We start from the raw sequence: 26990 nt of genomic DNA on the forward strand, positions 1-26990 counted from the left end.
GTTCTCTCACGTCACCCCGCTCCTCCGCACACTCCACTGGCTTCCAGTTGAAGCTCGCATCTATTACAAGACCATGGTGCTTGCCTACGGAGCTGTGAGGGGAACGGCACCTCCGTACCTTCAGGCTCTGATCAGTCCCTACACCCAAACGAGGGCATTGCGTTCATCCACCTCTGGCCTGCTGACCCCCCTACCTCTGCGGAAGCACAGTTCCCGCTCAGCCCAGTCAAAACTGTTCGCTGCTCTGGCACCCCAATGGTGGAACAAGCTCCCTCACGACGCCAGGACAGCGGAGTCACTCACCACCTTCCGGAGACACTTGAAACCCCACCTCTTTAAGGAATACCTGTGATAGGATAAAGTAATCCTTCTACCCCCCCTTACCCCACCCCAAAGAAAAAAAAATAAAAAAATAAAAAAATAACATATTGTAAAGTGGTTATCCCACTGGCTATAAGGTGAATGCACCAATTTGTAAGTCGCTCTGGATAAGAGCGTCTGCTAAATGACGTAAATGTAAAATGTAAATGAGACAGTTTCACTTTTTTAACCACTTTTATTCACAATGTCACCACAGTTACTATCAATATCAGGATAGTAATAACCGGGCTACCATCAATACAATAGAATAAAAATGATATATAATATATATGTTAAATGTGGCCAATGCCAGGCATTTCTTAGCGATTGTCTCTATTGATCTCTACCCAGACAATCCATGTCACTCTCTGTGTGTGGTTTTACAGAGCTTTATCTACTCAGATTTAATTCAGGGGTTGAGGTACTGAAATAATCATCACTGCAATGACTGAAATCAAGCACAGTCCATTTCACAGTTCAATCCAAAACATGTACAAAATTAAAGACAAAAATACGTTTCAGAGGGCTAGAACCTATTTTTAACCCCTCCTCCTCCCTTCCCTCAGAACCTCTCACAGTCCTCTCCCTCCATCTCCCCCCTCTCTTCCCTATCCAGGGCTTCCTCAATCTCATCCATCTCCCTCTCGCAGTCCTCGCACCCCTCTGTCCCACAGCCACCAGCCATCATCACCAGCCCTCTGTGGTCTGGAACCCCTGGGCCGGGGCCCACCGGCGGCCACCTTCCCTCACACGTGGGGTCGATCAACGCCCCCTGCTGGCAGTGCTGGAGCAGGCTGCTGACTGAGCAGACGCCCCCGACCGCCTGCAACACCTCGTCGTACGAGGGTGCATGGATGGCCGCCCGGGCCTCCTCCAGACGAACGCGGGCGCGGTGCTTCATCTTTATCAGTGTCTTGGTGTAGGAGTTGAGGGTGAAGACAGCCGCCGCCATGCAGCAGCTGAAGGAGATCCAGGCCAGACTGGGGGTAAGAGAGAGAAAGGATGGTAATCATTGGTTATGAATAGGCTGTAAATATGGCCTAGAAGTTTTAAACAATGCTGATATCGGGTACATACAGTGGGGTCTGGAATTAATGGATCCCTTGATAAAGATGAGCAAAAAACTCTGTATAAAATAAACAATACAAATACTGTGCTATATTGTATGCTCCATTTTTTTTTGTATTATATTATTTTATACTAATACAATTGAAAAAAATAGATTTTGTTTAACCAGTAATACAAAAAAATCTCAAAAAGACAATTATTGGATCCCCTGTTTTCAATACTCCAGCACCCTCTCCTTGCGAGGATAAGGTCCCTGAGTCTTTCTCTAAAATGTTTTATGAAATTAGAGAACACATTGGGAGGGATCTTAAACCATTCCTCCATTCAAAATATTTCCAGATCCTTGACATCCTTAGTCTGCTCTAATGGACTGCCCTCTTCAATTCAAACCACTGGTTTTCGATGGGGTTCAAGTCCTGAGACTGAGATGGCCATTGCAAAATATTGATTTTGTGATCAATTAACTATTTATTTGTGGATTTTGACGTGTGCTTGGGATTATTGTCTTGCTGGAAGATTCACTTGTTGCCAAGTTTCAGCCTCCTGGCAGAGGCAACCAGGTTTTTGGCTAAAATGTCCTGATACTTATTATACAGTAGGGATTAGGTATTTTCTGCATAGGCATTGTTCTTTCGAAGGCCAAACCCACCGTTGGTGTGCATGGCCAAAGAGCTCTATTTTCATGTCATCTGACCATAACACCGCCTGGAGTTTGCTAAATGGCATTAGCACTTGGATTGGAACTAGTGCACTGGTCAAATGACACCAACATAGAGGTCTTTGGCCACGCACACATCAAAATCCACAAAGAAATTGTTAATTGACCACAACATCAACATTTTGCAATGGCCATCTCTGTCTCTGGATTTGAATCCCATTGAAAACCTGTGGTTTGAATTGAAGAAGGCAGTCCATAAGCACAGACTAGGGATATCAAGGAATTGGAAAGATTCTGTATGGAGGAATGGTCTAAGATCTTTCCCAATGTGTTCTCCAATCTCATAAAACATTTTAGAACAATTCTCAGTGTCATTATCCTTGCAAGGAGAGGATGCTGGAGTATTGAAAACATGGGATCCAATCATTTTGACCCCTATCTTTTTTAGATTTGTACTAGTTGATAAACACAATCTCTTTCTCTGAGAAATTGTATTAGTTTAAAATAATACAATTCTAAAAATAAAAAATGTGCATACAATATAGCTCAGTATTGTATTATTAATTTTATACAGGGTTTTTTGCTCATCTTTATAAAGGGATCCAATAATTCCAGACTCCACTGTTTTCCATTGGATTGTGGTTAGAAAATGCTTAAGTTAACAGTTGGAGACAGTGCCTAGGTAAACAAACCAAATCATGGATTGTAGTATCTCCATGTCCAAAGACTGCTTTCAGGGTAAGGGAACAAATAAGCAATTTTGTAATTTGGGTGAACTATGCCTAAGGGGATACTTACACAAATGACCAGCCGTAGTCCCAGGTCTGTGGTCTCCAATCTTTTGGCCCAATGCTCACAGTCATCTGGAACACTGTGGTGTACATCATATGAGCCACCATTCCCATCAGACCTGAGAGAGAGAGGGGGAGGAAGAGTGAGAAAGGGTCATTTATTTGCTGACAATCTCCTAATTTATTTGACCAACATCGAATAATCAATGCTTTACCTTGTTAACATTTTTACAGAATACTCAAAAGCCTTGGTATATATAATTTTGGTGATAAGAGAAAGTTCTGTTAGTCGTGGCTGTCTCACCTGAAAGGACAGTGCATATAGCGGCAAAGGCATTGATCTTGAGAGCGTACATCTCCTTACGGGCACAGAGACACAGCACCTCCACCCACATGAGGAGAAAGCCCATGGCCAAAAGGCCTATGTACGCAAACTCTGATACTACTGACAGCCATAGCACCCCTGTCAGAGAGAGAGAGCGATAGATTGAGGAAGAGAGCGATAGAAAGACAGAGTAGAGAGAAAGAGGGACAATTAAGATTGGAGGTAGAGAGAGAAAAAGTTGGCATACAGTGCTTATTTGACTTGACGACCCGCAATTTAATGGTGACGTATTAGCATCACCTATATGTACTTTCAATGAGCACAAACCTTGTGTCTCCCCTGGAGTCAATTCAATGAAGCTCCGGCACTTCTCCTCTGTAAGACAAATATAATGTGATTAGCAACAAATAAAACTTAAGTCAGTATATTCACATGTACTGTATCTTTTAGGGCCTTGTCAAGAAGATTTACATACTGATTTAATTTTAGATCCATTGAGTGTCTGTTGTGAGATCTTAAAATTGGCATGGGCAATCGGAAGGGAACACTTTCTAAAGTAGAATAAGCCACATTGAGAAGAGGGAGAAATCCACCAGATGTTCTCTATCTAGGCTCAAGACAAGAGCTCTAACTCTCCCCTCTCTACAGTGATTTAGCAAATTAGTCCTAAGGCGACATTGGAAGAAATTCCTTTGAGTTTGCCTTCACTGACTCTTGAGTATACATTGTCAACATTAAAGATGATTAAATTATTAACAGTGCACCCGCTTGTGATAATTTACTTCTAAATAGCCTCGGTTGATTAGGGACTGTCCCAGATCAGTGGATGCGTATGGTGTTAAAGCAACCAGTCTTGCAGAGATAGATTGACAGTGGAACAGCAAAACAGCCACATTCAAAGACACAATGGCAATTGCTGATATATGTATCGACATTATAGTGCATTCTAATTACTAGTGTCCAGTCATTATTGGGGTTCCACAAGGCAAAGTCCTAGGTCTGACTCTATTGTAAGATTGGACTCAATCAAGGTTCTGTAGATCAACAGCCTAAAACAAGAGCTGTCTCCTGTTTTATTCACTGTTCCAATTAAGTTATCTGTGTCAAGCAATTACTAGCTAAGGCTAGGGATTCATTTACATTTACATTTTAGTCATTTAGGAGATGCTCTTATCCAGAGCGACTTACTTAGTGCATTCATTCATTATAGCTAGGTGAGACAACCACATATCACATATCACAGTCATAGCAAGTACATTCATTGAGGAGATTGGATCTTACAGTACAAGAACCAAGCATCATTAGGTTCTTGGGATGAAGGCTACTTAACCCCCCTTTCTATAAAGGTAAAGCTTATTCAAACAATGGCCTGGATAAAGACCCAATGTTTCGGCCTTGTTACCCAATACTCACCCTCGTTGTGTGCCTCGCAGGACAACCAGAAACCTGTGTGGAAGTAGCGTAGCATGTACTTATCCTCGCCTGTCTCCCAGATGTAGTGCACTGCATTGGCAAGGGCCTTTTTCTGAAGCCTCGCCTGCTCTTCCTTTTCCGACAAGGTGATGTTGTTTGACGGCTTCTTAGGGTCCAGAGTGGGACTCTCTGAGGAAAAGAGAGGGTAAGAGGGTAATTGGGACAGGAACGGTTGGACAGTTTTAGGCAAGATATATGCGTCTAGTCTACATACCGTATTACTGTAATGTTTTTCTACAATAAACTCCAGAAACACACATCTTTCAACCATGTTCTTCAAAGGCATAACAAGACCATAATTTAATATTCTTCAGGGACAGAGGTCAAAAGTCCCCATGAGTCCATAAACCGCCCCCTCGTGTCAATGGAATGAATGGGCAACAATCTACAGCAAAATCTGTCTGAAATCTCTGTTTTTGACAATCTCCCTTATGTAGAAAATTGCATATTACATGGCAATAGGCTTAGACAACAATATTCAACAAAGTTTGAGATGACATACATTGGACTATGTCAACAGAGCTCTGTGTGCTTTCTGTTGATATACAGTAGATTGTTCAGAGAAGGATTGCAAAAAAGGGAAAGGTGGACTTTATGTCAAGGGGTTTAGGGTTCCCCTGACAAATCTAAACAGCAAGAATTATCAGTGTCAGGATTCATGTTCAGGGGTTGGTTCAACATGGTTGAGTCCACAAGTACAGAGCGAGGGAAACAAATCATTATTTAGGTACCGAGCTCCACATTCGTTCTTGCACAGATGAATAGGTGAATTATTTCCCTACCTGTGGTGTATGGCTGGCTGTTGTTCTGCCCGCAGTTCTTCAACTTGACCGGGGAGAGGCAGAGGGGCTTGGCAACCTTGTGGGTCCCCTCGCACCAGTACGAGGTACAGAATGCCAGGATGGACAGTGCCAGGGCCAGCGAGGTCAGGGATAGGGAGAGCAGGGAGCGTTTGCATCGTGACATGTTCTCCAGCATGGTGGCTTATGGGTGTGGGGCGAAAGCCACTGCTAGGAGAAATAGTGGCCCTCCGATGGACAGACAGAGAGGTGGGAGACAGGTCGGGGGAAAGAAGAAGCGAGAGATAGGGTGTCTCAAGAGGAGTTTGAGACGAATGATGGTGAAACAGGGTGATGGGGCTGGTTAGAGGATGGGTACAGGGATGACAGAGGACTGACGAGAGATCAGCTAGAGTGAGGGCAGTGACAATGATGAGGAGGCAACTGTGGGCAGACTCAATGACAAGGCAGAATGAGGGAAATGGAATGGAGCGATGTAGAGAAATGGGAGTGAAGAAGAAGAAGAAGAAGAAGAAGAAGAAGAAGAAGAAGAAGCAACAACAACACGGGGTCGGGGGGAAATGGAGCAGAGTAAAATGAATTTAGAGGATTTACTGGCCGAGACCGATGGATTGGATGAGGGCTAGCCTCTGTCACTCTCTTCTTCAACTAGCCCTTTCGATATTCCTCCACCCTTTACACGCTGATCCAGATGTGGTCCCTCAATAATGACTTGTGATGATTAATTTGCAAATCAAAGCAGTCATTGAACTGAGGCAATCAGACAAACAGCTTTTCAGCTTTAGATTTGGGAAGAAAATATATAATAAATTAATTTCTCTTACATTTTAAATGTTTCGTCCGTATGCTACATCCCATGTTTCCAGTATCATGACATGGATTTGGCATGTGTTTACAGGTATACAGTTGTGTCCTGGAAGATAAACGCTTCAATTTTACCACGTTTTATACAACCACTAATCCTTTTCTCCTGTCTTCTTTCTTTTTCTCAGGAAACATTCAGTTCTTCCTGGCTTTCTTAGGAAGATTATGATTTGATTTAATGATTAGTCCAATCTCTCAATCTATCTCACAGTTGACCCGTAATCCTCATTAATCTGTGTTAATCTCCCTGTACTAGGTAAATCTGTTTAATCCCACGCTCGTAACGTCTGTCCAACCACCTATAGAGCAAGACAAATAATTTGGATTAGTATCGGAAGGAGTAATTAAGGGGCAACAATCTACAGTAATATTTGTCAGAAATCACTGTTCTTGATGTAATCTCCTTTATGTAGAAACATTTCATATTACATGGCAATAGGTTTAGACAATGGAATCCATATAGTCAGCAAAGTTTGAGATTACATATTGTATACAGTGGGGAGAACAAGTATTTGATACACTGCCGATTTTGCAGGTTTTCCTACTTACAAAGCATGTAGAGGTCTGTAATTTTTATCATAGGTACACTTCAACTGTGAGAGACAGAACCTAAAACTAAAATCCAGAAAATCACATTGTATGATTTTTAAGTAATTAATTTGCATTTTATTGCATGACATAAGTATTTGATACATCAGAAAAGCAGAACTTAATATTTGGTACAGAAACCTTTGTTTGCAAATACAGAGATCATACGTTTCCTGTAGGTCTTGACCAGATTTGCACACACTGCAGCAGGGATTTTGGCCCACTCCTCCATACAGACCTTCTCCAGATCCTTCAGGTTTCGGGGCTGTCGCTGGGCAATACAGACTTTCAGCTCCCTCCAAAGATTTTCTATTGGGTTCAGGTCTGGAGACTGGCTAGGCCACTCCAGGACCTTGAGATGCTTCTTACGGAGCCACTCCTTAGTTTCTCTGGCTGTGTGTTTTGGGTCGTTGTCATGCTGGAAGACCCAACCACGACCCATCTTCAATGCTCTTACTGAGGGAAGGAGGTTGTTGGCCAAGATCTCGCGATACATGGCCCCATCCATCCTCCCCTCAATACGGTGCAGTCGTCCTGACCCCTTTGCAGAAAAGCATCCCCAAAGAATGATGTTTCCACCTCCATGCTTCACGGTTGGGATGGTGTTCTTGGGGTTGTACTCATCCATCTTCTTCCTCCAAACACGGCGAGTGGAGTTTAGACCAAAAAGCTCTATTTTTGTCTCATCAGACCACATGACCTTCTCCCATTCCTCCTCTGGATCATCCAGATGGTCATTGGCAAACTTCAGAAGGGCCTGGACATGCGCTGGCTTGAGCAGGGGGACCTTGCGTGCGTTGCAGGATTTTAATCCATGACGGCGTAGTGTGTTACTATTGGTTTTCTTTGAAACTGTGGTCCCAGCTCTCTTCAGGTCATTGACCAGGTCCTGTCGTGTAGTTCTGGGCTGATCCCTCACCTTCCTCATGATCATTGATGCCCCACGAGGTGAGATCTTGAATGGAGCCCCAGACAGAGGGTGATTGACCGTCATCTTGAATTTCTTCAATTTTCTAATAATTGCGCCAACAGTTGTTGCCTTCTCACCAAGCTTCTTGCCTATTGTCCTGTAGCCCATCCCAGCCTTGTGCAGGTCTACAATTGTATCCCTGATGTCCTTGCACAGCTCTCTGGTCTTGGCCATTGTGGAGAGGTTGGAGTCTGTTTGATTGAGTGTGTGGACAGGTGTCTTTTATACAGGTAACGAGTTCAAACAGGTGCAGTTAATACAGGTAATGAGTGGAGAACAGGAGGGCTTCTTAAAGAAAAACGAACAGGTCTGTGAGAGCCGGAAATGTTACTGGTTGGTAGGTGATCAAATACTTATGTCATGCAATAGAATGCAAATGAATTACTTAAAAATCATACAATGTGATTTTCTGGATTTTTGTTTTAGATTCCGTCTCTCGTGGTTGAAGTGTACCTATGATAAAAATTACAGACCTCTACATGCTTTGTAAGTAGGAAAACCTGCAAAATCGGCAGTGTATCAAATACTTGTTCTCCCCACTGTATACATTGGACTATGTGGACTTCGTAAACAGACCATTATCATCAACGATGACGATCATCATCGTCATCATCAACATCGTCACAACAATCTTTAGCATCATCATCACAATATTTTGCATCATCACAATCACAATCATCCACACGATCGTCGTCCTATCATCGTCATCATTGTCATCATCATATCATCGTCACAATCTTTATCATTGTCACAAACTTCATAATCACAATCTTCCGCATCATCACACTCATCATCATCATCATGCTATACGGATGGTTTAGTGTACTGGTCTGGGCTGCGTTCAGTACGTTTTTACATTCTGGAACATTCAATTGAACATAAACGGTGCTGTACTGAACGACCTAGTTTAAAAACAGGGAGGGGTTGGGTTGTGAGTTGGGGAACGCTGTCAGCATGACCACTGCCCTTTAAATACGTCACACATTGCTTCAAGCCACACCTCGCCACACCCACCAAACGGGAGCAAACATACCTCAAACTCTGTTCAAGGACGTTTTGGGGAAATGTGTTGTTCAGTATAAAACCGTTCAGCAACATAGCAAACGTTCAAGCGAACTGAACGCACCTCTGATGTCTGTCTCGTTTCCATGATTGATTTTTGGATACTTTAGAGCAAGAATCATCAACTAGATTCAGCCGCGGGCCGATTTGTTCTTGAGCGGATTGTCGGGGGGCTGGAACACAATTACAAATCATGTGTAGACTGCAAATTCACCGCAAGAAGCCCAAACAGATACAGTATAATGTTTGCAAAAAAAAAATATTTTCAAACCTTGCTGACATTTGTTTACAATCACGTGTCTCTCTATTATGCGTGGGAATACTTGGGAACAGTTTTCTTAAATGAAAATCACTTGGAGCTGATTTCCTGGTGTTTTTACAGTCTTTTATGTCCTACAACGAAACCAAAAAGTATATACAGTACCAGTCAAAAGTTTGGACACACCTACTCATTCAAGGGTTTTTCTTTATTTTTACTATTTTCTACATTGTAGAATAATAGTGAAGACATCAAAACTATGAAATAACACATATGGAATCATGTAGTAACCAAAAAAGTGTTAAACATATCTAATATATTTTATATTTGAGATTCTTCAAATAGCCAACCTTTGCCTTGATGACAGCTTTGCACACTCTTGGCATTCTCTCAACCAGCTTCACCTGGAATGCTTTTGCAACAGTCTTGAAGGAGTTCCCACATACGCTTAGCACTTGTTGGCTGCTTTTCCTTCACTCTGCCGTCCGACTCATCCCAAACCATCTCAATTGGGTTGAGGTCGGGGGATTGTGGAGGCCAGGTTATCTGATGCAACACTCAATCACTCTCCTTCTTGGTAAAATAGCCCTTACACAGCCTGGAGGTGTGTTGGGTCATTGTCCTGTTGAGCCCAAACCAGATGGGATGGCGTATCGCTGCAGAATGCTGTGGTAGCCATGCTGGTTAAGTGTGCCTTGAATTCTAAATAAATCAGTGTCACCAGCAAAACACCCCCACACAATAACACCTCCTCCTCTATTTTTTACGGTGGGAACTACACATGCGGAGATCATCCGTTCACCCACATCGCGTCTCACAAAGACACGGCAGTTGGAACCAAAAATCTCCAATTTGGACTCCAGACCAAAGGACAAATTTCCACCGGTTTAATGTCCATTGCTCATGTTTTTGACCCAAGCAGGTCTCTTCTTCTTATTGGTGTCCTTTAGTGGTGGTTTCTTTGCAGCAATTCGAGCATCAATTTCTGATTCACACAGTCCCCTCTGAACAGTTGATGTTGAGATGTGTCTGTGACTTGAACTCTGAAGCATTTATTTGGGCTGCAATTTCTGAGGCTGGTAACTCTAATGAACTTATCCTCTGCAGCAGAGCTGACTCCAGGTCTTCCATTCCTGTGGTGGTCCTCATGAGAGCCAGTTTCATCATAGCGCTTGATGGATTTTGCAAATGCACTTGAAGAAACTTTCAAAGTTCTTGAAATGTTCCGTATTGACTGACCGTCATGTCTTAAAGTAATGATGGACTGTCATTTCGCTTTGCTTATTTGAGCTGTTCTTGACATAATATGGACTTGGTATTTTACCAAATATATTTTGATACGTTTAACACTTCTTTGGTTACTACATGATTCCATATATGTTATTTCATAGTTTTGATGTCTTCACTATTATTCTACAATGTAAAAAAAAAAAAAAAAAAAAAACTTGAATGAGTAGCTGTGTCCAAACTTTTGACTGGTAGTAATATATATATTCTTTTTTCTTTTTTTTGCTCAGAAAACTTGGGGAACCCTGCTTTAGAGAATAATCATTGAAATATCAATCCATCTGTGTTGTTATGGTCTTTATGTAAAATAGCAATCTGACAAAGATAGCAGAATCACAGATGTAATGTTTGTGTATTTTTATTTAATCTGGCAACAATCTGCATCAGACTATCTGCATACATTACCGCTATACACTCTTAGAAAAAAAGGTGATATCTAGAACCTAAAATGGTTCTTCGGCTGTCCTCGTAGGCAGTGGTGGAAAAGTACCCAATTGTGATACTTCAGTAAAAGTATAGATATCTTAATAGAAAGTTACTCAATAAAAGTTAGTCTCCCAGTAAAATACTTCTTGAGTAAAAGTCTAAAAGTATTTGGTTCTAAATATACTTAAGTATCAAAAGTAAAAGTATAAATAATTTCAAATTCCTTATTTTAAGCAAAGTAGATGGCACCATTTCCATTCTTTAAAAATGTACAGATATCCTGGGGCACACTCCAACGCTCAGACATAATTTACAAATGATGCATTTGTGTTTAGTGAGTCCGCCAGATCAGAGGCAGTAGGGATGACCAGGTGTTCTCTTGATAAGTGCGTGAATTGGACCATTTTCCTGTCCTGCTAAGCATTCAAAATGTAACGAGTACATTTGGGTGTCAGGGAAAATGTATGGAGTAAAAATTACATAATTTTCTTTAGGAATGTAGTGAAGTAAAAGTAAAAGTTGTCAAAAACATAAATAGTACAGATACCCCCAAAAAAACTCCTTAAGTAGTACTTTGAAGTATTTTTACTTAAGTACTTTACACCACTGCCCATAGGAGAACCCTTTGAATAACATTTTTGGGTTCCATGTAGGACCCTGGACTATGGATAAGATATTATGCTAAATGACTAAAATATACAAATGTAATCAAAAAGACGACAGCCAAATAACCTTTTTGGAAGCCTTTTTTCTAAGAGAGTAATGCTGTGTTGTCAGATTGGTTTGTCAATTGCGGCGCAAAATAATGACTGCGATGATTCCTCATTAGAGTAAGACCAGGAGCTAATCAGACTCAGGTATTTAATTTATCCCAGCATAATACCAAAATATTCCAACATTTGGAATATCCTTCAAACTTTGTAAATTTCCCAAAAAATATTAAATTACAAGCGCTTCAATTTTCTAATTATTTAAATCTTTAAGCATCTCAACAAAATGTTGGTTTCAAACTGTCAATCAATCTCTCCTTCCTAAGAGTATCATACATAAACTCCAGCTACTCCGGCACTCTTTAAAAATATATATAATCTTTTTTTTTTTCTACACTCGAAACCGGAAAATATTTGCGGCAGTCGAGGAACCGCATCAATTTAAGGGGTAAACCAAATAAAATATCCTATCCCCATTGTCCAGCAATATGATTAAATGTATGACACAGCCACACAATTGCACACGCAGTTTCATTTCCTAGATATGAGTTCAAATTGCCATACCAGTTGTCTATGCGCTGCATATCACTGGGCTTTCCATTGAGTCCTTGTCCACTCATACGGTTGTACTATACATGCATTAAAGTTACCGAACGGATGTTTGTGAATGAATGAAGCTAAAAAATTACACTGAAATTAAAGAAGCAAAAAAACATACCATACAAGCCCTTCAGAGACATCGACCCTCTACACACCGTCCTCTCTACCAGATTAACTTTCTTCACCTTTTCTCCCTCTCTCTCTCCCTCACTATCCTGCCTTTCTTGGGTGAGTTTCTATCACAAACCCACCCAGATTTCACTTAATCCTCACAAACCCATCTGTTACTGTCTCTCCCTTTGCTCCCTATATCTATCCATTCATCGTCACATTCTCTCTCCCTCTCTCTCCCACCCTTTCTTACGCTCCACTTTAGGCAAATCCATGATCCTACGTTGTAGTTCCCTACATATTGATTAAGTGTCATGTGTTGTACTATACTATGTATCTGTTTGTCTCCGGGGAATCCCCATTTTGACCCGGATGATGAGTCATCGCCCCTCTTTCCAAAGGTCATTCCATACTCAGAATGAGGAGTGGAATTAGATCATGTACAGTATGCGCGCCGAGCCTCACTTTCATCCGGTCATTTGGAGTGTTCAAGTTATGTAGTACACTCATCAGCTCTGATCCACCCAATTTTCCTTCGACCAAGCAATCACCACTCCGTTTAGATTCACTCCCCGTCAAACAGCTGTTCCTCAAATTATGTCCACAAATTAGTTTGAATCATCACGATTTTGGAGAGTAGTTGAAAGAGTGAAGTGAGCAACTGAATGAACAATTATTGAAATTTGGTTTAAGTATAGTGGTGCACATGCATGTACAGTGGGGGAAAAAAGTATTTAGTCAGCCACCAATTGTGCAAGTTCTCCCACTTAAAAAGATGAGAGAGGCCTGTAATTTTCATCATAGGTACACGTCAACTATGACAGACAAAATGAGAAAAGAAAATCCAGAAAATCACATTGTAGGATTTTTTATGAATTTATTTGCAAATTATGGTGAAAAATAAGTATTTGGTCAATAACAAAAGTTTCTCAATACTTTGTTATATACCCTTTGTTGGCAATGACACAGGTCAAACGTTTTCTGTAAGTCTTCACAAGGTTTTCACACACTGTTGCTGGTATTTTGGCCCATTCCTCCATGCAGATCTCCTCTAGAGCAGTGATGTTTTGGGGGCTGTCGCTGGGCAACACGGACTTTCAACTCCCTCCAAAGATTTTCTATGGGGTTGAGATCTGGAGACTGGCTAGGCCACTCCAGGACCTTGAAATGCTTCTTACGAAGCCACTCCTTCGTTGCCCGGGCGGTGTGTTTGGGATCATTGTCATGCTGAAAGACCCAGCCATGTTTCATCTTCAATGCCCTTGCTGATGGAAGGAGGTTTTCACTCAAAATCTCACGATACATGGCCCCATTCATTCTTTCCTTTACACGGATCAGTCGTCCTGGTCCCTTTGCAGAAAAACAGCCCCAAAGCATGATGTTTCCACCCCCATGCTTCACAGTAGGTATGGTGTTCTTTGGATGCAACTCAGCATTCTTTGTCCTCCAAACACGACAAGTTGAGTTTTTACCAAAAAGTTATATTTTGGTTTCATCTGACCATATGACATTCTCCCAATCCTCTTCTGGATCATGCAAATGCACTCTAGCAAACTTCAGACGGGCCTGGACATGTACTGGCTTAAGCAGGGGGACACGTCTGACACTGCAGGATTTAAGTCCCTGGCGGCGTAGTGTGTTACTGATGGTAGGCTTTGTTACTTTGGTCCCAGCTCTCTGCAGGTCATTCACTAGGTCCCCCCGTGTGGTTCTGGGATTTTTGCTCACCGTTCTTGTGATCATTTTGACCCCACGGGGTGAGATCTTGCATGGAGCCCCAGATCGAGGGAGATTATCAGTGGTCTTGTATGTCTTCCATTTCCTAATAATTGCTCCCACAGTTCATTTCTTCAAACCAAGCTGCTTACCTATTGCAGATTCAATCTTCCCAGCCTGATGCAGGTCTACAATTTTGTTTCTGGTGTCCTTTGACAGCTCTTTGGTCTTGGCCATAGTGGAGTTTGGAGTGTGACTGTTTGAGGTTGTGGACAGGTGTCTTTTATACTGATAACAAGTTCAAACAGGTGCCATTAATACAGGTAACGAGTGGAGGACAGAGGAGCCTCTTAAAGAAGAAGTTACAGGTCTGTGAGAGCCAGAAATCTTGCTTGTTTGTAGGTGACCAAATACTTATTTTCCACCATCATTTGCAAATAAATTCATAAAAAATCCTACAATGTGATTTTCTTGAAAAAAAAATTCTCAATTTGTCTGTCATTGTTGACGTGTACCTATGATGAAAATTACAGGCCTCTCTCATCTTTTTAAGTGGGAGAACTTGCACAATTGGTGGCTGACTAAATACTTTTTTTCCCCACTGTATGTGCAAACAAAAAAAGCGAGATATAACACTGATCTGGAGTGACTGTAGTGACCGATGTTTCACCAGCCCTCATGTGGCCATTTGTAATAGGGACCATCACTATGATGTTGATTGAGACAAATGTTGAGTGAGCATAGACAATATGCCTCATTCAAAGAGATAACAGGCATTGATATAGACACCTTAAAGAAGAAATGCCAACAAAAAGAGAGAATTTGCCCATATGGTAGTCAGATCTGAGATCTCAAGTATTGAATAATTTTATTTCTCAAATGTGTACTGTCACAGTTTACACCACAGCCTTGACATAAATAAAAAAGTATTTATCATACAAAATTAAATTATAATAATAGCTACGACAAAATGTACTATCGTAACAATACTAATCCTTTTAAACTACGATTCAGATAAATTAATGTTGTGACTTCCAGTCCAATTTTCATTTCGCTTCACATTTTGTGCACTGTCTTGTTGTATTTCAACTGTTTTGTTTGAGGCCAAAGACAAAATGCAAAATACAGAATGACATGCATCCCATAGGATTCATAGGCCTGATGATGAAAACTCACTGAATAGATAAACATAACAATACTGTATGCATGGAATGCTGTCTTTCAATACAAATATTTGACAAAAAGCCTTTCAACAACATACACAGGACAGAAAAAAGGGATGTGACAAATTCAGCTTTGATTTGTATACAATGTGTTCGTTCCTGAACATAGGTAAATGAGTACATTTTAGTCATTTAGCAGAAACTCTTATCCAGAGCAATTAGGGTTAAGTGCCTTGCTTAAGGGCACAGACAGATTTTTCACCTAGTCAGCTCGGGGATTAGAACCAGCGACCTTTCGGTTACTGGCACAACGCTCTTACCCACTAAGCTACCTGCCACCCAGTAGACATAAATGTGTATAAAATGATAAAAGGGAAATAAAGCCACTATTGGTTATTGGATGATAATGTGGATGATTAGGGTTCTATCCAATTGGATATGACCGTTTCCAACACTGTTCAACTCAAGAAACCCACAGGACAATGACAACTTTGATGCTTGCTGTCAGTAATGTGATATGAGTGAATTTGAATATGGCTCTAGTTTGTTTCGAAAGTATCTGTTGGAGGGCAAGTGTTCAAGAAATAAGCAAATAATATAATTAATAAATACAGTAAATAGGCTAATAAGTAAATGAATAAATAAATATAATCATACTTTTAAAAAATCACTACAAAGTTACTGTTGTGCTATGGTTACTTTTGCTCAAGGATCTCACCTCATCTTCACACACACACACACACACACACACACACACACACACACACACACACACACACACACACACACACACACACACACACACACACACACACACACACACACACACACACACACACACACACACCTCCTGATAGCGGCTCTACTTCCATCCTGTTCTTTATGGGTACATGTTCCATTGTAGGCTACTGTAATGATTCATCAGGTCTTCTTAACCCTCCATCCACCTTTCTCAGAGCCTTATGAGTCAAACATAGAGAAGGAGAGCATTGATAATAACCAGTCTAATTGAAAAAGAACAGCACAATAACAAAATCACACAAGGACTAAATGGAACTAACTCCTATGGCCCCCTCTCAGCTTCCCACTCTTGAAAGAACCTAAATGAACATCGAATCAACCAAAATTGAATGTTTTTCCAAGAAAAATAATTTTGAAATACTTATATGTTGTCTTGTTTCATTTCTTACATACACTTAAATTGGACATGTACATTATATTAACCATTGTAGATATTGGGGTTGAGGAAGGGGAGCTGGACAGGTTGTAGCTTTTCAAAAAAGGAAAGGATTGTTGTTCCGTTGAGGAGGCTCTCCCATCCCGGTGTCCAAAACCATGTGTGGCTGCAAAGGGACCCCCCTTCCCATTGGAGGAGTGGAAGCTCCCAAGTGGGCCACTGCAGAGTGTCCTGCATGAATCCCTCCCAGACAATTGGGTTGTACCATCCCAGCTCCAAAACAGGGGGGTGCCATCTGAGGTCCCATTGCAGGCATAGCCATGCCAGGATGAGGCATTCCCAGGGAATGGGATGATAGTTGGGATAAATGAGGCCCCAGCAGGGGGTTGGGGGACCCAAACCTGGGGCGGGTAACACCTTAGGACATAGGGGTGGAACCAAAAAGGCTGGAGTTTGGGGGGATTGTAGTACGAGACACCCCAGCAATGGATGTGACTCTGCCCATAGGGCCAGCCATGCCTGGGCCTTGTAGAACGCCTGGGAAATTAGGAAAAGCTAAATAAATGGGGCAAAGGAAGGAGGAGGGATATACAGTACAGAGCATTCCAAGAGAGAGTGTAGAACAGAGAGAGGAGTGAAAAGGTTACATCTCTAAATTCTATGCATGGCTACAACTACCGATGCTGACCCACACAACAGTTATGCACTATAGGGGGAGGAAGGTCTAGTCAAAACACTGAATCACAAACACTGCTTTAAATGAACGGATAAATATACTTCTCATATTCACTCTCTGGTTCTCTCTGTCTATCTCTCTCACGGTCTGGTCTCTCTTTTGTTTACCCGTCCTTACTTTATTACTTGGCGAGGGGGGGTTGTTTGGGTTTGGGGGAGAGGAGTGAGTCCACGTCCACGAGCGAATCTCCGGCACCAAGGAATGAAGCTGGCGATTTGTTGTCTTCGTCCACTGTGGCTCCATTGTCTGTAGAGAGAGAGGAAATTAGGCCTGTGCAATATTACAACATTATCACAATATTACAATATTATTGTATATCATGAAGATATATGAAGACGAGGATGTGTTAAGTATAGTGTTGGAGACACAGACATAGAGGGAAGACAGGTGGAGTGCTAACACACAAATAAACACATTACTGGAATCTGTGAGCGTACCCCGACGCTCTTTAGCCCAACTTGACTGAAAAAATGGAATACGGTGCTCAACAAAGGGACTTAGGAATCCAAAAAAACATCTTACCCCAGGGCACTTCAATTGCCGACTATCCCAGAAAAAGAAAAAGGAACACTCAGATGTCTGCATGCAAAGATGTTTAAGGTTTATTGACGGGACAAACAGACAGGCTTACATTGAGGCGTGTCAGACGCCTTCCTCAGAGCTTGGAGGCAACAGCCTTGAGGAAGCATACATTACTACATTACCTGTGCCATTACATGGAGCTCCCCATGGGTCAGAGTTCATAGCGTCTGTAGTGGTGGAAGCCCCTCCATCTCCCCAAGGGTCGTCTGTGGATGCTGTGTCTGTGGGAGCTGCGGGTGCACCCCAAGGGTCACTGGCGGTGGGCGGGGTCGATGCTGGAGTAAAGGCGGTGGGGTTAAACCGATTTAAAGGGGAACTCCAACGAAAATGTTGAATATCGAAATTGTGCTCTACATCTTAAAATGACCGTATATACATTTTCTATCATGTATTTAACCTAAGGATTGAGTCAAAAATCTGAATTAAGAGCAAATGTGATGATGTCACAAGATTATAACTATCACTGCTTACCTGTTGGTCCCCATGCGTCATCATCAGCCTTCGAGCCATCGTCAAATGGATCTGTGGGGGGAGAGGCAGCTGTGGTCCCCTCATCTCCCCAGGGATCAGCCTTCTTTTCGGACACTGGTTTGGATGGAGCACCCCACGCGTCTGAAGCCTCGGTTGGTGGGCCGGCTGGTGCCCTAAAAGGATCATCACCCTTCGTTGGGACATTCAATGGGGCACCAAAAGGACCGGAATCGTCTTTTGGTGCCCCAAAGAGATCTGAACAATCTTTTGGCATATTGGATGGTGCCGAAAATGGATCCTCTTTTGGTGACCCAAACGGATCGGCTCCATCTTTTGGTGTATTGGATGGTGCTGAAAATGGATCATCTTTTGGTGCCCTAAACAGATCAGAACCACCTTTTGGTTTATTGGATGGTGATGAAAATGGATCATCTTTTGGTGGCCCAAACAGATCAGAACCACCTTTTAGCGTATTGGATGGTGCTGAAAAAGGATAATCTTTTGGTGCCCCAAACGGATCAGCTTCAACTTTAGATGGTACATTGGATGGTGCCGAAAATGGATCGGAACCATCTTTTGGAGCCGCAAAAGGATCTGAACCATCTGTTGGGGCTCTGGCTGGCGCCGCAAAAGGATCTGCTTCTTCTGTTGTAGCATTAGATGGTGCACCCCATGCATCCTCGGATGGAGCTTTGGATGATCCGCCCCATGCATCCTCGGATGGAGCTTTGGATGATCCGCCCCATGCATCCTCGGATGGAGCTTTGGATGATCCACCCCATGCATCCTCGGATGGAGCTTTAGATGCACCCCCCCAAGGATCAGGAGCGGGTGCTTTGGCTGCTGCACCCCATGCATCCTCCTCTGATGGTTCATCTGCCCCGCCAAATGCGTCAACAACCTTAGGCTTTCCTGCTTTGGCGGCATCCTCCCATTCAAGCTCTTCCTTGGTCATCTTTGACTGCAATTACATAAGAGATTGGCCAATCATGATGCCAGACATGATATTTGGTAGATGATCCAAAATGTCCTAAGGGTACAATAATTTACTGAAGGCGCCTTTGAAAGTCTAAATAAAAGGAAGAAATCTGACTATTGAGGTGTAATACTTACCCTTCGTTCCTCCTCTTTTTTCTGGGCCTCTAGTCTCAGTTTTTCTTGCTTCTTGGCCTCAAAGCTGGCTGCAAGGTCAGCCACAGACGGGATGTTGGCCAGGGAGGGGAGCCCGGTGGCTCCTGGGACATACACTGGCTTGTAGTTGGGGTCCTTGGGGTCGTTGGGGCTGTCTGAGGAGGCTGTGGAAAGAGCACGATAAGATATGGTATAGCATGATGAGATACATTATTATGGCAAGCAGAGTTGGGGTCAATTCAGTTTTCAATTCAGGAAATGGCTTATTCTTTACTGTGGGGATTTTCCAATAATGTTTTAAGGGAAATGGTCAAATGACATTATTAAAAGTCTCTCAAATGTTGGGTGTTCTCTCTAATGCTCACCAGTGGCGTTCTTTGAGATCTTGTCTCTGGTCTTGAGTGCAAACTCTCGCTCTTCCTTTAGTTTATCGTCGTCCTCCATAAGAACCAGTACTACCTTGGCCTTCTCCCTCACGTTCACCCCCTGTGAAGGATAGCATAAGCAGACATCATTAGTACTGCTAGGCAGCTCTCTCTCTGAAGCATGGTGCTCCCTAAATGTAACTGTGAAGAATTAGCAAGGTAAAGCTCAAGTGATCAGTGTATGCATGGCAAAGCAAAGCAATGTGTTAGCTTAGTTGTTAGTACAGCCAGATATCTCAAGCCTCAATGACTTATTGGACTGGTTTCCCGGCCCAGTTTAAGCCTATTCCTGTTCTACAAAGCCCTTTCACTGGAGATTTTCTGAATGTACTAATCATAAAGTTATGCTAATGTTAATTATTCATACGTAAATTAGCTCACAGTGAACTTCTCAAGTGGGGAGGCTTCAAAGATAGTACTTTGGAGATGGTTCCTGCATATCAGAGGAGTTGGTGGGACAAACATGCATTTAGCAAGCTTTAGTACCTGATCTTTCCCATCCTTGTCCTGGAAACGGAACTCTGTTAGCGCTTTCACAATGTAGATGTTGTCCTTCATTGTATTCAGAACGCGGTCTGAGCCTGTCTTTAATAGGTTCTCCAGCAGAGTCAATGACTGCAGTTGGGGGATGGGAGAAAAACAAAATGGGGGATCCAGATGAGCATCACCTGCTCCTTAAAAACACTCTGCAACTTAATCACTGCATGGAGCAATGATCAGCAGACAAATACATAATTCATAAAAAGTTAAGATGACACCATAGTGAAATCCAAGGTATGCCAGAAAAATATGGTGAAGATGGGAGGGTTGTTATGAAATTACAAGCAGATTGTAAAAGTTGAGAAAGATTACCATACATACTGTATATATTTTCCATGCCAATAAACAGTGGGGGAAAAAAGTATTTAGTCAGCCACCAATTGTGCAAGTTCTCCCACTTAAAAAGATGAGAGAGGCCTGTAATTTTCATCATAGGTACACGTCAACTATGACAGACAAAATGAGAAAAGAAATCCAGAAAATCACATTGTAGGATTTTTAATGAATTTATTTGCAAATTATGGTGGAAAATAAGTATTTGGTCAATAACAAAAGTTTCTCAATACTTTGTTATATACCCTTTGTTTCCCCCACTGTAAATCCTGTGGAGGACATTTATTTGTATATTTGATTTGTGGCAATAGAAACAACACGAAGAAGAAAGTGTCAAATAATATAAAGATAATCTTTTCACAGTAAGAGGAATAATGGTTTTTAAAATATACAGTGCATTCAGAAAGTATTCAGACCCCTTCCCTTTTTCCACATTCTGTTACGTTACAGCCTTATTCTAAAACGGATTAACTAAAAACATTTCCTCATCAATCTACAATAACCCATAATTAAATGTTTGCTAATTTATTACAAATAAAAAACTGAAATACCTTATTTACATAAATTTTCAGACCCTTTGCTACGAGACTCGAAATTGAGCTCAGGTGCATCCTGTTTCCATTGATCATCCTTGAGAAGTTTCTACAATTTCATTAGAGTCCACCTGTGGTAAATGTCTATATAAGGTCCACAGTTGACAGTGCATGTCAGAGCAAAAACCAAGCCATGAGGTCGAAGGAATTGTCCGTAGAGCTCCGAGACAGGATTGTGTCGAGGCACAGATCTGGGGAGGGGTACCAAAAAATGTATGTCGCATTGAAGGAACACAGTGGCATCTATCATACTTAAATGGAAGAAGTTTGGAACCACCAAGACTCTTCCTAGAGCTGGCCGCCCGGCCAAACTGAGCAATCGGGGGAGAAGGGCCTTGGTCAGGGAGGTGACCAAGAACCTGATGGTCACTCTGACAGAGCTCCAGAGTTCCTCTGTGGAGATGGGAGAACCTTCCAGAAGGACAACCATCTCTGCAGCACTCCACCAATCAGGCCTTTATAGTAGTGTGGCCAGATGGAAGTCACTCCCCAGTAAAAGGCACATGACAGCCCGCTTAGAGTTTGCCAAGAGGCACCTAAAGGACTCTCAGACCATGAGAAACAAGATTCTCTGGTCTGATGAAACCAAGAATGAACTATTTGGCCTGAATGCCAAGCGTAACATCTGGAGGAAACCTGGCACCATCCCTACGGTGAAGCATGGTGGTGGCAGCATCATGATGCTGTGGGGATGTTTTTCAGCGGCAGGGACTGGGAGACTAGTCAGGATCGAGGGAAAGATGAACAGAGCAAAGTACAGAGAAATCCTTGATGAAAACCTGCTCCAGAGCGCTCAGGACCTCAGACTGGGGCGAAGGTTCACCTTCCAAAAGGACAATGACCCTAAGCACACAGCCAAGACAAGTCTCTGAATGTCCTTTAGATCGAACATCTCTGGAGATACCTGAAAATAGTTGTGCAGCGATGCTCCCCATCCAACCTGATAGAGCTTGACAGGATCTGCAGAGAAGAATGGGAGAAACAGGTATGCAAATACAGGTGTGCCAAGCTTGTAGCGTCATACCCAAGAAGACTCGAGGCTGTAATCGCTACCAAAGGTGCTTCAACAAAGTACTGATTAAAGCAGGGATCATCAACTAGATACAGCCGCGGGCCGATTTGTTCTTGAGCGGATGGTGAGGGGGCCGGAACACAATTACAAATAATTTATAGACTGCAAATTGACCGCAAGAAGCCCAAACAGATACAGTATAATGTCAGCATAAAACAATCATTTCAAACCTTGCTTACATTTGTATACAATCACGTGTTATGCGTGGGAATACTTGGGAACAGATTTCTTAAATTGAAATCACTTGGAGCTGATTTCCTGCTGTTTTTACAGTCTTTTGTCCTACAATGAAACAAAATAAAACCAAATAAAACCAGGGACGCCAGTTGGGGAACCCTGGAGTAAAGGGTCTGAATACTTATGTAAAATGTGTTATTTCAGTTTTTTATTTTTAATACATTTGCAAACATTTCTAAAAACCTGTTTTTGCCTTGTCATTATGGGGTATTGTGTGTAGATTGATGAGGAAAAGAAACAATGTATTCAATTTTAGAATAAGGCTGTAAAATACCAAAATGTGGATAAAGTCAAGAGGTCCGAATACTTTCCGAATGCACTGTATGGGCTACAGTTTTACAAACCTCTTTAAAAAACCACCAACCAACCTGAATAACAGAAAATAATAGTACAGGAAGCATGGACTAAACAGAAATAAAAAAGCACCATTCATATACAAAAGGCTTGATATCGACACTGACATCTCTGAAAGGTACCCACACTCGAGTGAGTGATACCACTAACTTAACTTTATAACGGAATAAGAGAGAGGTATTGTTCCCCCAAAGACCAGATAAATGATTTGATGTGATGGAAAACGAGAGAGGTATTGTTCCATCCAGCACTGGTTGATGAACTGAGCTGTTCAGCAGGCTATTCAAGCAACTTGTGCTCGCTCATCAACTATAATAAAGTTTCAGAATAAAGAATGCATACAGCCACTGATCCATACAGTAAGAACAACTTTGATCTTATGATGAGTAGATGTACATCTGTATAGATTATTTTATACACAATCTATCTAAATCTTTAGAACTATAAATATATGCGTGATTATTTCCCTTTGGCCTCACCTTGTAGATGTGCCTCCAGTTCTTGTCGTCTTTGAGCCGTTTCCACAGCATGGTCATGATCTCATTGCAGGCCACCACATTGTAAGTGAGGTCCGAGATGTCGGCCATCTGCGAGCTGGAGGGGCCCCATGGGTCGTTGGAGGTGGCCTCCCTCACCTGACAGACATACAGCAGTGTTAACACGGCTTACTTTCCAGACGGAGAACAAAGGCTCCCAAAGCATCCACGCCTTCTGGCACCAAACTTGTACTACTGTATATAATTGTAGGGGAAATACTGGTGATAGAGTCACTCGTATTACAGAAAGAGGTATCAGATGGAGTACTGACTCATGCTCTGCTACAGACAGTGTGTCTTATTTTAGAAGGATGCTGCAACGGTGTTTGGAATGCTGACTGTGTCAACTGAACAGCAGGGGTGACCAATCTTACCCTGCAAGGGCCAGTGTGGATGCGGGCTTTTGCCCCAGCCAAGCAGTACTAGCTTGATTCTACTAAATGAAAGCCTTGATCCAAGACTGTGATCAGTTAAATCAGTTGTGCAACTAATTGGCTGGCACAAAAGCCTGAACCCACACCGGGCCGGTGTAAAATTGCAAGGTAAAATTGTCCAACCTGCGTACAACATCAAGAAGGGGAGAAAGACGGGGATAGAGTCAAGATGAAGGGAAGCATGTAGAGTGGCAGAGAGTGAGGGGAAGATGAGACAAATCAAGAGAGAAAAAAGAGAACACAGGACAGAGAGCAAGAAAAGAGGGAACAGGAGAAGGAGTGAGTGAGAGTGAAGGGAAAAGGAAAGGGGGAAAAGGAGAGGGGTCAAAGACAAGATGGGTGAGGGGGTAAAGTAAATAATCTCCTTTACCTTGACCTCAGCCTCAGAGAAGTTCTGAACTAGGTTCTTCAATTGTCGGCGTAGCATAGAGGATGTCATGATGTCTAATGGGGTGTCTCAAACCACAAGGACCTAGTGAGTATAAAGACTAGTAAGAGCATGTACACACACACACACACAGTCAACGGAAACACACTGAGCTTTCACTCGTATATTAATTATGCTTCTGTCTCGCCTCACATAATGGCAGGTATCAACACAGGAGAAGCTGCTTGGCACTTAGCCCAAATCAGGCTGCTTATAGCTACATCTCCTTACCTATTGAAATAAAACTGATTGTGGGTGATGTCAAAGAAGTGAGTCTATCTTTCGATCTGGTCTCACTGGCTCACTGGATGCTCATTCTGTTAGTCTCTCTCTCCACAATGACATTGGGTCCCAGCACACACAGATCTGGAAAAATTATCCTAAAAGGGAGCAAAGCAATGACATAGCTAGGCTAGTGAAGAAGCTACTTCACATTGGCATGCCATTGGGCAACAAATTGTTTGTCTTTTTCTAATGTAAATGCCAAACAGAAAATGCCGAAGGCAGCCTAGAAACTAGACCTCGTCATGATTGCGACCAAATCAACACCATTCATGTTAGCAAAAAGCTAAGCTAGCTCTGTGGCTAGCTAGCTAGCATCCTGCAATGCCAATGCTATGGCGATAAATCGAGGCTCTGCAGTGCTACGGATTAGCTATGCACCTGAGTAGGCTATTGTCGATTTGGCATGCTATTTGGCCATTTTCGTCTTGTCAAGAACGCTAGTTGCGATATACAGTACAAATCCAGCTACTAGCTGCATCACGATTCAGCACCATGGACAGCGACCGTAGCTAGCCAACGTCAGTGCATCTTCATGGCTGTCGAATGTTGTTTTCAAGCAAGCTTTAGCAGTTAGTTATCAATGACAGCCGTCTGATGACAGCTTTGAAAATATAGCTTTGGTCTACTTCTAAGGACAACTGACACCTTTAAAATAACATACTTCCATTGAGCACCCATTTATTCATATGATTCTGCATGTATTTCAAAGGAATACGAACCTTCCAGATGCTTTCAGAGATCTGCAAAGAACTACAATTTCTGCTTCCTTCTGCAATCCGCACCTGACCTGTCTAAAAGACCACTCCCCCTACTTAATAATCACGTGGATGTTAGGCTACATTGTTGTCAATAAAATTATGTAACAGTAAAAATGTAACAGTGTCTTTATTGAGAGGGAAACAAAAGACTCTGTTTGTTTCTTTGTTTTTCAACAAATTAACTGCTTATTCTTGGGAGCAGTCTTGCCTGTTTCTCATAAGGTAGGCTATGTGTTTACAGAGCATTTTCGGGGTCTCAAACGTATACATAAACAGCTGTTTGCCTTGGTTACCAATGCCATCTAGAGTTACACATCTAAGTATACTATAGATATTATTGGAAGGGGTATGCTGCCTTGTAACATTGGGGGATGTGCTCAGGGTCAATGCATCCTGGAGTACAGTCGTGGTCAAAAGTTTTGAGAATGACACAAGTATTGGTCTTCACAAAGTTCGCTGCTTCAGTGTTATGAGATATTTTTTGTCAGATGTTACTATGGTATACTGAAGTATAATTACAAGCATTCCATAAGTGTCAAAGGCTTTTATTGACAATTACATTAACTTTATGCAAAGAGTCAATATTTGCAGTGTTGACCCTTCTTTTTCAAGACCTTTGCAATCCGCCCTGGCATGCTGTCAATTAACTTCTGGGCCACATCCTGACTGATGGCAGCCCATTCTTGCATAATCAATGCTTGGAGTTTGTCAGAATTTGTGGGTTTTTGTTTGTCCACCCGCCTCGAGGATTGACCACAAGTTCTCAATGGGATTAAGGTCTGGGGAGTTTCCTGGCCATGGACCAGTATGAAAATGTATGCACTCACTAACTGTAAGTCGCTCTGGATAAGAGCGTCTGCTAAATGACTAAAATGTAAAAATGTAAATGGACCCAAAATGTCGATGTTTTGTTCCCCAAGTCACTTAGTTATCACTTTTTCCTTATGGCAAGGTGCTCCATCATGCTGGAAAAGGCATTGGTCGTCACCAAACTGTTCTTGGATGGTTGGGAGAAGTTGCTCTCGGAGGATGTGTTGGTACCATTCTTTACTCATGGCTGTGTTCTTAGGCAAAATTGTGAGTGAGCCCACTCCCTTGGCTGAGAAGCAACCCCACACATGAATGGTCTCAGGATGCTTTACTGTTGGCATGACACAGGACTGATGGTAGCGCTCACCTTGTGTTCTCCGGACAAGGTGTTTTCCGGATGTCCCAAACAATCAGAAAGGGGATTCATCAGAGAAAATGACTTTACCCCAGTCCTCAGCAGTCTTATCCCTGTACCTTTTGCAGAATATCAGTATGTCCCTGATGTTTTTCCTGGAGAGAAGTGTCTTCTTTGCTGCCCTTCTTGACACCAGGCCATCCTCCAAAAGTCTTTGCCTCACTGTACGTGCAGATGCACTCACACCTGCCTGCTGCCATTCCTGAGCAAGCTCTGCACTGGTGGTGCCCCGATCCCGCAGTTGAATCAACTTTAGGAGACGGTCCTGGCGCTTGCTGGACTTTCTTGGGCGCCCTGACGCCTTCTTCACAACAATTGAACCTCTCTCCTTGAAGTTCTTGATGATCCGATAAATGGTTGATTTAGGTGCAATCTTACTAGCAGCAATATCCTTGCCTGTGAAGCCCTTTTTGTACAAAGCAATGATGACGGCACATGTTTCC

At 42.3% G+C, this 26990-nt stretch overlaps 2 protein-coding genes across 3 annotated transcripts; both read right to left on the bottom strand.

Annotated features, from left to right (window-relative positions):
• Positions 1–610: 610 nt before the first annotated feature.
• LOC121572792 (germ cell-specific gene 1-like protein) lies at positions 611–12636 on the bottom strand. The gene is made up of 8 exons (XM_041884822.1): positions 12360–12636; positions 6300–6638; positions 5458–5898; positions 4616–4804; positions 3530–3577; positions 3182–3340; positions 2885–2996; positions 611–1340 (listed from the first exon to the last, which is right to left on the bottom strand). Exons 3-8 carry the CDS (start codon positions 5651–5653, stop codon positions 923–925), a joined length of 1122 nt encoding a protein of 373 aa, XP_041740756.1. The 5' UTR covers positions 5654–5898; positions 6300–6638; positions 12360–12636; the 3' UTR covers positions 611–922.
• A 4614-nt stretch (positions 12637–17250) lies between these two features.
• On the bottom strand, positions 17251–25364 carry LOC121571525 (epsin-1). 2 transcript variants are annotated; one of them, XM_041883031.1, is made up of 11 exons: positions 25284–25364; positions 24511–24659; positions 24223–24324; positions 23362–23517; positions 20240–20368; positions 19694–19814; positions 19311–19492; positions 18198–19158; positions 17849–18001; positions 17667–17688; positions 17251–17390 (listed from the first exon to the last, which is right to left on the bottom strand). In XM_041883031.1, exons 3-10 carry the CDS (start codon positions 24289–24291, stop codon positions 17678–17680), a joined length of 1782 nt encoding a protein of 593 aa, XP_041738965.1. In that variant the 5' UTR covers positions 24292–24324; positions 24511–24659; positions 25284–25364; the 3' UTR covers positions 17251–17390; positions 17667–17677. The 2 variants fall into 2 exon arrangements, with proteins under 2 accessions (XP_041738965.1, XP_041738964.1); XM_041883030.1 differs by lacking the exon at positions 17667–17688.
• Positions 25365–26990: the final 1626 nt, after the last annotated feature.

Source organism: Coregonus clupeaformis, chromosome 8 (genome assembly GCF_020615455.1).
Source record: "Coregonus clupeaformis isolate EN_2021a chromosome 8, ASM2061545v1, whole genome shotgun sequence".
NCBI lineage: Eukaryota > Metazoa > Chordata > Actinopteri > Salmoniformes > Salmonidae > Coregonus > Coregonus clupeaformis.

What these genes read in the sequence shown, in the direction of transcription:
- LOC121572792 (XM_041884822.1), bottom strand. Translation starts at nt 5,653, where the DNA reads ATGCTGGAGAACATGTCACGATGCAAACGCTCCCTGCTCTCCCTATCC. An exon ending in CAGCCAGCCATACACCACAG is followed by an intron (nt 4,805 to 5,457) that starts GTAGGGAAATAA and finishes TCTTTTCCTCAG; the next exon opens with AGAGTCCCACTCTGGACCCT. An exon ending in TATATGCACTGTCCTTTCAG is followed by an intron (nt 2,997 to 3,181) that starts GTGAGACAGCCA and finishes TCTCTCTCTCAG; the next exon opens with GTCTGATGGGAATGGTGGCT.
- LOC121571525 (XM_041883030.1), bottom strand. Translation starts at nt 24,291, where the DNA reads ATGACATCCTCTATGCTACGCCGACAATTGAAGAACCTAGTTCAGAAC. An exon ending in TCTCTGAGGCTGAGGTCAAG is followed by an intron (nt 23,518 to 24,222) that starts GTAAAGGAGATT and finishes TATGTCTGTCAG; the next exon opens with GTGAGGGAGGCCACCTCCAA. An exon ending in AAAAAGAGGAGGAACGAAGG is followed by an intron (nt 19,159 to 19,310) that starts GTAAGTATTACA and finishes ATGTAATTGCAG; the next exon opens with TCAAAGATGACCAAGGAAGA.